We start from the raw sequence: 11,051 nt of genomic DNA on the forward strand, positions 1-11,051 counted from the left end.
GCCCAGAGCTTGTCGCCCAGAACGCTGGCTCTGGGGCCCTGCCCAGCTCTGCGTGACAAGCGTGAAGTAGATGCTCAGGCTGCAGACAGGTGCGGGGCGAGACTGGCCCTTCGCTGGGAGACGCCTGAAAACCACACGCAGCTGAGGAAAGGGCTTGAGAAGGTCTAGAGCTAAGTTTCCTCTTTCATTTTTTTAAACTCAGCTTTTCTCAAATAGACGTGACCTTAAAGCCTCTTTGGGCATATAACAATCTCAGCACCTGCAGACCTGGTAGCAACTCTGCCTAGAGAGCTCCCCGCACCCCTAGTCCAGCCCCAGGCCAGGCCAGCACGGCTGCCTCTGGTGACTGACCCCTTCCCGCTTTCAGCAGCAGCTGGGCTCCCTCACCAGGACTGCACACCCAGGGCCTTTGGCAAGAGGCCATCAGCACCAGGGCCCGGGGAGGTGGTGCCTGGGAAAGGCAGGGTGGGTGGGAGGTGAAAAGGCACTGACCGCAATGAGAAAGGAGACACACTCTGTGGGCACATCCTGCCAGCTCCCCGGGGACCCCTGAGGGAACAGCCATGCAAATAGGGACTTAAATTTAACTTTATGTAAATGCAACTCTATGTATAAGTCTAATAGCTTGGCCCAAGCTCACTGCAGGGGGTGGGCGGAGAGAAGTTGCAAACTGGCGCCCGCCCTCGACCTCTGACCTCCGCCTCTGGTCCACACACTGGCTTTGTCTGACCAGCGCTGTGCTGGATTTTTTATAGCAGGGCATTGCACCTGAAAAATCTGCTTGTTTCCTTTAAAAGAGGAAGACCAGAGGGTGGTGATCCCATGTTATCAGCCTGTTGCTGAATGTCGCTGCCTTTCCACAGGGCCTCTGTGCCCGCCTGCTTGACTGAGGCTTCTGACCCAGCCCCTGTGAACATCTGAGCGGGCCCCTTGGGCCTCAGCTTCCTGAGCCCTTCCGGTGCCCTCTAAGTGCTCTCCTGGCATCATACACCATCATTAGGTTTAGAGTTACTTTTGCCCTTGGTCCTTAAAATCAAAGTCAAGGCTGACCACATTTCTCCCCTAGGAAGACCCTCAACTCATTGCCCCAAAGCGAGCTCCAAGTTACCTGGGATCTGGCATCTGAGGTGCTCCATAGTCTGGTGCCACTCACAGCCTGACAGGTGGGCAGGAAGCTTGTAAAATGGTGGGTGGGCCAGGTGTTGGGCAGGAGCAGCTGGCCCTCCAGGCCCTGGGCTGGTCATAGAGGCACGCGGGCTCCAGGGAGGGGCTGTGGGCATCCAGCATTCCACATCCTGCCCTGCAATCGAAATGGTCCTCCCAGCATTGGGGAAAAGAGGTCAAACTCGGGGGGTCAGCAAGGGGTGCCCCCTGGGAGAAACCAGCCACCAGATGACTCAAAAATAAACTCTCCTGGCCCAGGGTCCGGCCCAGACAGCACCATGTGCCTGCTCAGGCCCTTGCTGGTCCTCTTGCTCGGTAAGAACCACGGCCTCCGCTGGGACCTGGGCTCTGGGGTGGCAGTGGGAGCTGGGGCAGACAAGAGCAAATGTGGGGGGCGGGCAGGCGGGATATGTATGTGTGTGTATACATCTCTCTTTGTGTCTTTTCCTCTCTCCCTCTATCCTCAGAGGGGATGTTTTGTTCCTTTGAAAGCGCCCTGTGTCCCTCAATAATGCTTTCTGATCACTGTGGTGGGTTCCAGAATACTTGGCTTTTTCTGACGCAAGCGCAAGCTTCTGGAAGGTCGAGTCCCCGCCCATCCTCTACGCCTGGGAGGGGGCCTGCGTCCAGATTCCCTGCAGCTACTCAATCCCTGGGAGTGGAAAGTCGCTGACACAGCTGATCGTGTATCAAAATTATTCGTATGATAAAACCCAGAGGGAGTTCCGGGGGTCCATCCTCTATAATAGCACCGTCCTCCCTGGGAGCACAGAGCTTTCTCCTCACTCCGGGAAGGTGAGATTTCTGGGCAACACCAGAAACGACTGCACCCTCCTCATCAACTCCGTGAAGGCCCAGGACACCAGTAACCTGGGGCTGAGGATGTTAACGGAAGGGGACATGTGGATGCATCACCTGCACCTCAACATCTCCGGTGAGGCCCTGGGGAGGGCGTCTCCGCCACAGGCACAGGCAAGGAGGGAGCTGGAAGGTTCCCTCTAGCTGACCTGTAGCCTGCAGGGACGAGGCTGGAGTTGGGGAGTGGGTCAGGGGGCGGCGAGTGACTCGGGCACATGAGACAGTGGGGCTTTGCAAAGCAGAGCAGGAGCTCTTGTTCCTCCTCAAGCCTCCCCCTGCCACGCAGCTCCTGCCCCCTCTAGAATCTGGGACCTGGGTGGCCTGATTGTTTGAAGAGAAGGTAGAAATCTGGATTGTTCAATGGAATCTCCCAATATGTTAATGTTGGTGATTCATTCCAGTGAGCCCTCCCAGGCCAGGGGGTGCCATGCAGGAAGTCCCAGGCAGAGGTCTGAGGCCTGCGCCCAGGCTGGGAGGCAGCACTGCTCCATGGCCTCTGCCCCTTTCCTCGCTGGGTCATTCTGTGCAGCATTATGTTTGGGGAAAGAGCTGCAACTTCAGACACTAGTCTGAGGGGGCCGAGCCCCAGAGGTGGGTCAGCAAGGGGTGCCCTCTGGGAGAAACCAGCCACCAGGGAACTCGAAAGAAACTCTCCCGGCCCAGGCTTCCCTACTAAAGGAATCCCCTAAATGATTTCTTTTTGTCCCCACTGTGGAGGTCATCAACAAATGCAGGGTTGGCATTGATGCTAAGAAACGCATGTTGAACTCCACTGGTGAAAGTCTCCCAGGGGTAGGGAGCGAGAGCTAGAAAACAAACATCTGGGAGAGAGAAAGGAATAAGCACAACCGGGAAGGAGGCCCAGCATTCACGGGAACTCCTAGGGTGTCCTGGCCCGGCAGAAGGGGCTACAGCAGAGAGGAGAGGCTGCAGAGAGTTGGGGTCACTGGTTGGGGCTCCTGAGGGTGATTGGATGGAGGCGGGGGTGAAGTCAGGGGTCAGGGGCTGGCGTACAGCGGCCCTGGGCCTCCTAGGCCTCCAACAGGCCCCTACTCTTTTGCAGAAAGAGCTCCCCCACCTCATATCCAGCTCCCTCCAGAAATCCAGGAGCTCCAGGAAGTCACTCTGATCTGTTCACTGAATTTTGCCTGTTCTGAGTACCCGATCCAACTGCAGTGGTCCCTGAAGGAGAGTGGGGGCACCTCGACTTTCCTGAGCACCAACACAGTGTCCAGCCAGAGCAAGCTCACGTTCACGGCTCTGTGGAGTCACCACGGCAGCAACCTGACCTGCAGCCTCCGGGACCAGGCGCAGCAGCTGCTGTCGGAGAAAATGGTGCAGCTGAACGTGAAGCGTGAGTCTCCCAGCACCTGCGCCTGCGTCCTCAGTGACACAGGAGGACATGTCGTCCGTGGGCCCCCACAGCACCCCCCAGGGGTGGCCCCGCACAGCCACCCCCCGCCTCCTCCAGCCTGTGGTTAGCTGGGTATTTCAGGAAACATGCGCTTTAGCGGCTGCTTTGCTCTAACAGAATGAAGTAATCCCATCTACCCTCCAGCCCCAGCTTGACCGAGGGGGCAGGGGCATCTGGTCCGGGTTTCTCGTTGTTTCCCCAGGGAAGGGTGATGAGAACTTATTTCTGCATCATTTTTTGCGCCTCATTCATTCACTGGATCAAGGCTGAGGAGGCACTTGCTCCGTGCCGGGGCTAATTAGGGCGGCGGGGACCGAGGAGGGAGTAACGTTCTGGGCCTTTCTGGCCAAGCGCGGTCTTGGAGGCACAATTAAGTAGAACAACCAGGAAACAGAAGGGCACTGACGCAGCGAGCAGGAAGTGTGTTACGGGAAGGCCTCCCAGGGAGGGAGACGTCTCTGAGGAGGATGAACTTGAACTGAGAGAAGGGAGGGACAGAGGGGTGCAGATATTTTCGGGAAGATTCCTGGGACTGGGTCAGGAAGGAGAAGGATAAAGGCCTGAGGCAGGAAGCTGGTGTCTCTGCTACAAGCCAAGGGCCAGAGCTGCCGGAGGCACCGCCTGGAGGGGCTGGTGGTAGGAAAGGAAGCCGCTGGGGACAGCGGAGCAGGCCTGGATTCTTTTTCCAAGTGTGGAATCCCCTGAATGGTGTCAAGCAGGGCAGTCAGGGTCTGCTCCACCGTGTTAGGGATCGAGGCCCAACCGGCAGAGGCCCAGGGTAGGGAGCGGGAGGCCATTTCAGCGGCTGTGATAGCTGCCTGGGCTCTGGGGCCAGGCCGGCCTTGTTGACCAGGTGACAGTGAGTCCATTGCACGCTCACCCAGTAGCCGCTGCTTGAGCAGAACAAAGGCCCCAAGTCCTAGCCAATTTACACCCTCTGTCTCCTCCCTCCTGCCCCTCTGTTCCTCCAGACAAACCAAAGCTGAAGATCGAGGTCAGTCCCCAAGATGCCATTGTGACCGAGGGGCAGTCGGTGACCATGACGTGTGAGGTCATCAGCAGCAACCCAAAGCACCACACCCTATCCTGGTTCAAGAATGGGGAGTCACTGGGGAAGCAGGGGTTCACCCTCACGCTGTCCACAGCAACCAGGGACATGAGTGGGAAGTACCAGTGCGAGGCCATAAATGATTTAGGCCCAGGAAGGTCGGAGGAAGTGGACCTGCAGGTGCACTGTGAGCCTCCTGGGAGCTGGGAGGGGCGGCTGGGGAGTTAATGGGGTGCAGTGAAGGCCCTCCTCACCTCCCCACCCCTGCCCCTTCTTCCAGATGCTCCAGAACCTTCCAAGGTTGAAATCCAACCCTCAGCACCTAAGGAGGGAAATGCAGTCATTCTGAATTGTCAATCACAGGCCAACCCTCCTCCAACAAATTACACCTGGTATCACAATGGTCTTGAAATGTCGGGGGTGGCCGACACCTTCCAGATCCCAAGCGTCGGCCTCAGGCACGCTGGGAAGTATTCCTGCTTGGCAGAAAATAGTCTTGGTCGTGGACAAGTTGGCCAGGAAGCTGAGCTGGATGTCCAATGTGAGCAGTTGCAGAGACTCTGGGTCCTGGCGGGAGAAGACAGAAGTGGCAGGAGGAGGAGGAGGCAGCCGGTCCCGGGGTCCCCGAAGGAAAGCAGCAGAAGCTGGGTCCCCTGACATCAGCTTTGCGGGAGGGTCTGGATGACAGTTGCATTCGAAACTCCAGAACAGGGCCTGGGTCCTGGCAGGGTGCTCCAACTGATGTTTGTTGAGTGACTGAAGTGCAAGGTGACAGCGTCCCCCGAGGACACTAAGACTTGGTGTCCCGAGCCAGTGGCTTAGTCCCAGATGGGGTCCTGAGGTTTTCCAGAAGAACCAGGGCAGGGGGTGTCAGACGCCCTCCATCGCCAGCTGCTTAACACAGTCAATCTTGTCACTGAGCTGAGCTCCACGCAGAGACTAGAGCCCTGGCTGCTGGAGCGTCACAGGCTGGGCCATGGGGGGCGGCTAGTCCTGACCGTGTGAACAGCCATATGTGAGAGCAGGAGCAGGAGCGCTTGCTGCCGAGGGGTGACTGCGCCTTGCACCCCATTCTAAGGGCATCATTTCATTTCATCCTCAATTCCCCGAGGCTCCGTGCTCTAAGACCCCCTCTTGACGATGAGCAAACTGAGGCCTCCTGCCCACGGCCACGCAGCTCTCAGCAGCAGGGCCGGGCAGTCTGGCTCCGGAGCTGTTTTGTTCCAATTTCCACTTACTGTGGCAACAGGGCACGGCGGCCCTCTGGGAGACAGCGTGCTGTGCTCTGCGTGGGGACCAGGGCTGGTCCTGACTGTGCCATCTTGCCTCAACCCACAGCCAGACCGAAGGCCAGAGCAGGGTTTCTGTGCCCATGCAGAGGCAAGGGAGGCTCGAGCCTGCCTCTGGTTCACTGAGGGCCGGCATGAATGCGGGGGTGCCAGGGAGCAGGAGGAAGCAGGAAGGAAAAGGTCTTATCTCTCTTTCTTCCAGATCCGCCCAAGTTGGTAACTCTGATGATTAAAGACCCCGCACAGATTCGAGAAGGAGACAACGTGACCCTCTCCTGTCACTACAACTCCAGCAACCCCGGAGTTAACCAGTATCAGTGGAAACTCGGGGCTTCCCAGAGGGAATCCCACTCTCAGGTGCTGACAATCCAGAGAGTTGCCTGGAATGAGGGGCCAGTCACCTGTGCTGCCTGCAACCAGTGGTGCTCGTGGGCAGGTCTCGTCAACCTGGATGTCCAGCGTGAGTGACCTGCAGGGGCTCTGGGGGACGCCCAGTGGGTGTGTGGGTCTCCAAGGGTGAGGACCCTGGGGTCTGCACCAGGGTCTTCAGGGGAATTAGGGGAGAGAGGCCCAGATGCAGTCCTGGGGACAGAGAGAGGGTCAGGGACAGAGAGAGGGTCAGGGACCCGAGAGGTCAGCCAGAGGCCCTTGCTCTCCAGATGCCCCCAGAGATGTCTCCATTAAGAGCAACTCCAGTTCTGAGGTTCGCTCCGGGCAGCCGGTCTTCCTGAGCTGTGACTTCTCAAGTAGCCGCCCCACAGACGTCCACTTCTTCTGGAAGAAAAACGGGATCCTTCTGAAGAAAGAAAAACAACTGCGCTTCAACTCCATCACTCCAGAAGATGCTGGAAGTTACCACTGCCTGGTCAACAATTCCATAGGACAGACCCTGTCCGAGGCCTGGGAGCTCCGAGTGCTGTGTGAGAGGCTGCCCCGGGGCTGGAGCGGGCGGGCCACGGCGACCCCGGGCCTGACCTCGCCTCTCCTTCCAGATGCACCCCGGAGGCTACGTGTGTCCATCAGCCCACAGGATGGGGTGGTCGAGGGGAAGGAGGCCATCCTGACGTGTGAGAGCGATGCCAACCCGCCCGTCTCCCATTATGACTGGTTTCACTGGAACGACCACAAACCCCAGCAGTCTAAGCAGATGCTGAGACTGGACTCTGCCAGCATCCAGGACGCGGGGGCCTACTGGTGCCAGGGGGTCAACTGGCTGGGCAAGGGCCAGTCACCCCCCAGCATCCTGACTGTCTACTGTAAGAACCTTCCCTCTCCTTCTCTGGCCCAGCCACTGCTGTAGCCCCCACTTCCGGGAGACCCGCCTCTTGTCCTAGAGGCCGCTGCATCCGTACCCGGATGTTGCAAAGCTGAGCCACCCCAGCGGCACCCTCAAGCCAGGCTGTGCGCTCCAGATCACCTCACCCCTCCCGGGCCTAAGCTTCCCCTCCGTCCTGCCGGGCAGCCTGCCCCTGCCCTGCACCCAGCTGCCCTCCGTCGAGCTCAGCCTCTCCTGACTCTCTCTAAGAGAGTTCCCTCTTCCAGGCATCCCGAGCTCTGTGGGTGTCTCTCTCTCTCTCATTTTTTTTTTTTTAAAGATTTATACAGAGCTGGGGTGTAGACCAGAGGTGGTGGTGGGGAGAGGAATCACCAGAGACAGAGTGGGGTGCAGAACAGGCGGATCGACTGAAATACACTGCTGAGGGGAGCAGCAGGGAGACAGGAGAGGTCTGCTGCACCACATGGGTCAGCTCCCTGGCCGGGGATCGAACTCACGCCACAGGCGGTGACTGCAGTTAGCTTCATAGTGCTGATGCTTAACCCCTGCGCCACCAGGGAGGCCCTGTCTCACCTCCATGGTTTTTAAGAAACACAAAGCAAGTATATGGCAAGAGATTAAAACAGCAGGACAGACACCATTCTCTTCTTGATCCCTGAGAATTCTACCCCACCCCTGCCTCGAGGCCTTTGCTGCTGGAGGCTGGTTGTGTCACCTCACAGACTCACCGGCGTGGGCACAGCAGGAACGCAGCCTGTGCACCCTTCTTTGCTGCTCACTGTGGGCGGGCTCGCACCTTGCCTGAGCCTGCTCTTCCTCCCGTGTAGTTACCGCCCTCGGAGGCTGGGCCATGAGCTTGCACACGCAGGTGTCTGAAGACTGGAAACATCGGGAGGTGTTTCATTTACTTATTGTACTTTTTCCGATGAAGGCTTGGAGTCCTGGCTTTAAATGGAGAGGGTCGTCTCTTGCAGAGCCGCATGCTAGAGGGAGCAGCCTGGACGTGCTACTGGAGCTAGCGCATGATGCACATGAGCTTTTGCAGTCTCCTGGGAGATCCGCTTCTCATCCTAGGGGCCGCTGCATCCATTCCCGGATGCTGCAAAGCTGAGGCACCCCAGTGGCACCCTCAAGCCACGCCATCTCTTGCTGTGGGTGCACTTGCAAGATCAGCCGCAGGAGAAACTCCTACTGGGAATAGTGGGGTTGGGGGACACATGGCTTAAGCTCTGGTACTAGAGCCGAGCTGCCCTCAAAGAGGGCGTCCATTTGTGGGGGTTATGTTCTCTGGATTTGCCCATGTTGGTCTCAAAGCAAGAGGCCCAGGTGAGGAGTTTGCCGTCTCCTCTGAGGGAAGGCCCAGAGGCTGGAGCCGGCTGCTCGGTTTTTTGTTTTTTTTTTTAATCACATGCCCATGTGGAGTCTCCAGGCAGGACAGGCCAGTGCAGAGTGTGTCAGATGCCTGCCAGGCGATGACCACAGACCAGCGCGGGGTTATCTGATGGAGCCTGTGCCATCAGCTGACAGTCACCCCTTTCTCCATCAGATAGCCCAGAGACCATCGGGAAGCGCACGATCATGGGAGTGGGGCTCTGCCTGGTAGTGGCCATCCTGGTGATGTGGGGTGTGAAGCTGCAGAGAAGGTGAGCTTGCTCTGCCCCTCCCTCCCCTCCGATTCTGGGGAGTAGCCCTGTAGGCCCTTGGGCCCAGCCCACAGGGTCCTGTTTCCAGCCCTTGATCCCCACTGAGTGGGTCTTCATTTCTTAGGTGCAAGAGGATTCAGAGCCAGCAGGGGCTTCAGGAAAACTCCAGCGGGCAGAGCTTCTTTGTGAGGAATCAGAAGGTAGGATGGAAGGAAGATGGGATGCGGGGCAGCCCTTGAGTTAAGCAGAGGAACAGAGAGGAACCTGGGGCGTCAGACCCAGTGGGACCTGGGTGGAGACCCAGCAGGCCCTGGAGCACAGACCCAGCAGGACCTGGGGTGCAGACCCAGGGGGACTTGGGGTGTCAGACCCAGGGGAGAGGCACCCATGTGGGGGAGGACTGGTGAAGACAGGAGCCTTGTCTCTCTCCCAGGTTAGAAGGACCCCCTGTGATGAAGGCCGCCATTCTCTGGGCTGCTACAACCCGGTGATGGAAGACGCCATCAGCTATGCTATGCTGCGCTTTCCCGACACGCAGAGGACTGGGTACAGAGGGTGCCGGGAGGGTGACGCCCACACCCTGGGAAGGCTGTGGGAGGAAGAGCTGGTGTCCTGCACCCACCCCCTGTGCCAGGCCCCGCCATCACCCATTCCCTGCCCCAGCTCTCTAACAAGCCCCGGGGTGAGGAATGGCATCCGGCTTGGGCCTGTCCCGCAAGCCGGCAGCAGGCGCGCCCAGGGCCCATGTCCATCGCCAAGGCAAAGACGTGGATTATACATCCATTCACTTACCTGACACCTTAGCTCCTACTGTCCATCAGCCATAATCCATGGGGGGCAGAGAGGCTGGGGTGCTCGTGGGATGCAGGTGAGTCCGGACAAAGGAGAGTTCCCGCCAAGCACTTCGTGGGTGATCATCTGTCTGCTCTCCCTGTCAGAAATACAGGGGCCTCAGAGTCGCAGGGACCCTCCCCAGCCTGGGAGGACACGGTCACCTACTCCGTGGTGCAGAGGCATCCAGTGGCTAAAGCACAGGTAAGGAGGGAGGCCAGCCTCGGCCGTGAGACCATGTGGGAAAGACAGGGACACTGAGTGGTGGCACAGGCAGGGTAGTGGGAAGGGTGCACAGGCACTGTGTAGGCAGAGGCAGTGCAGGCACCGTCCCATCTGAGAGGTGACTGCCGCCAGTTTCTGGCCAGGAAGATGTTTGCTCGGGCTCTTGGGCCCCAGATGGATCCCACTTGGGCAAGAAAACAGATGTTGGGGGCTGGTGACCATGAGGCCAAGCTGACCATGGTGACTCTCTCAGGGCGACTATGAGAACGTGACTCCAGATACTCCAGAAGAGGAGGGGATCCATTACTCAGAACTGATTCATTTTGGCACCGGGGAGCGGTCTCCGGCGCTGGAGAGCGTGGAATACGTGACCCTCAAGCACTGATGATACAAACCTGCTGAACTGGAGGTGCCCAGGGCGGAGGGACCAAGCAGTCCTGGAGCTTTCCCAGCCCCTGCTGCTCAGCCACTGTTTTGCAGTCCCCCCGACATGTGCGCCCAGTTATCACAGCCCCATCCACACAGAGCACTTCGGGGCCAGCCCAGAGATAGGCTTCCTTCTCAGCACCGGTGACCCCGATGTCCAGAAGGCCCCTCCCTTGTCATTTTCCACTCTCCTCCCACCCAGAAACTCTAAGCACCTGCCCTGCGTTGTACAGCAACTCCAGCCACCTGCTGCAGCCCACCGCTGCCAGCCCTACCCCCAGCTGGCCAAGTCCTCCTGGGATTGACTTGTGGCTTTTCCCCCTTCCCACCGACCCCCTTACTGACTGCTCTGATACCCCACTCACTACTCGTTTGCCCAGTCTCTGCCTCTGCGGCCAAGCCCAGGGAAAGGAACAGAAATGAGGCAGGAAGACGCACTGTCGGCGCTGGCTTCTCTGTGTGCCAGCGAGGCACCCCCAGGAAGGCTTCCCCAGAGGAAGGGGAAGCTACTGCAGCCCCGCAGCCATTGGGGTCCTGTGGTCTGAGGGTGCAGGCCAGCAGGTGACAAACAGAGAGCTGTACAATAAAGGTGGTTCAGGCACCACTGCAAAGAACCAGCGAGGCATTTCCAGTCTGTGGCATCAGAGTGGGGACAGGGAGCTGGAGTAGGTGCTGGGGCCTTGGGGGGAAAGCCAGGTAACTTCCTCACCAAATCCAGGGGCGCCTGGCCTGGTGGCGGGGTGCAAGGACCCTGAGCTGACAAGCAGGAGTCTGAGTCTTGAACGTCCACTCAACTGGAGACTCAGCAGTGATGTTGAGGAAAGCTCAGCAGCCTGTCTGGGTTTCAACCGCTTTATCCTCAATGGAGACGCCACCA

General features: G+C 58.6%; 1 protein-coding gene across 1 annotated transcript; it reads left to right on the forward strand.

Annotated features, from left to right (window-relative positions):
- The first annotated feature begins 1,154 nt into the window (after positions 1–1,154).
- CD22 (CD22 molecule) lies at positions 1,155–10,780 on the forward strand. Its single transcript, XM_037517880.2, has 14 exons — positions 1,155–1,163; positions 1,423–1,479; positions 1,706–2,098; positions 3,086–3,376; positions 4,408–4,671; positions 4,765–5,025; positions 5,976–6,233; positions 6,433–6,693; positions 6,766–7,029; positions 8,596–8,692; positions 8,817–8,892; positions 9,126–9,238; positions 9,631–9,727; positions 10,002–10,780. Exons 2-14 carry the CDS (start codon positions 1,443–1,445, stop codon positions 10,131–10,133), a joined length of 2,544 nt encoding a protein of 847 aa, XP_037373777.1. The 5' UTR covers positions 1,155–1,163; positions 1,423–1,442; the 3' UTR covers positions 10,134–10,780.
- The last annotated feature ends 271 nt before the right edge of the window (positions 10,781–11,051 follow it).

Source organism: Talpa occidentalis, unplaced genomic scaffold, assembly GCF_014898055.3.
Source record: "Talpa occidentalis isolate TD23 unplaced genomic scaffold, MPIMG_talOcc4v2.1 talOcc4.17, whole genome shotgun sequence".
NCBI lineage: Eukaryota > Metazoa > Chordata > Mammalia > Eulipotyphla > Talpidae > Talpa > Talpa occidentalis.

What these genes read in the sequence shown, in the direction of transcription:
- CD22 (XM_037517880.2), top strand. Translation starts at nt 1,443, where the DNA reads ATGTGCCTGCTCAGGCCCTTGCTGGTCCTCTTGCTCG. An exon ending in CTTGCTGGTCCTCTTGCTCG is followed by an intron (nt 1,480 to 1,705) that starts GTAAGAACCACG and finishes GGTGGGTTCCAG; the next exon opens with AATACTTGGCTTTTTCTGAC. An exon ending in GGTGTGAAGCTGCAGAGAAG is followed by an intron (nt 8,693 to 8,816) that starts GTGAGCTTGCTC and finishes TTCATTTCTTAG; the next exon opens with GTGCAAGAGGATTCAGAGCC.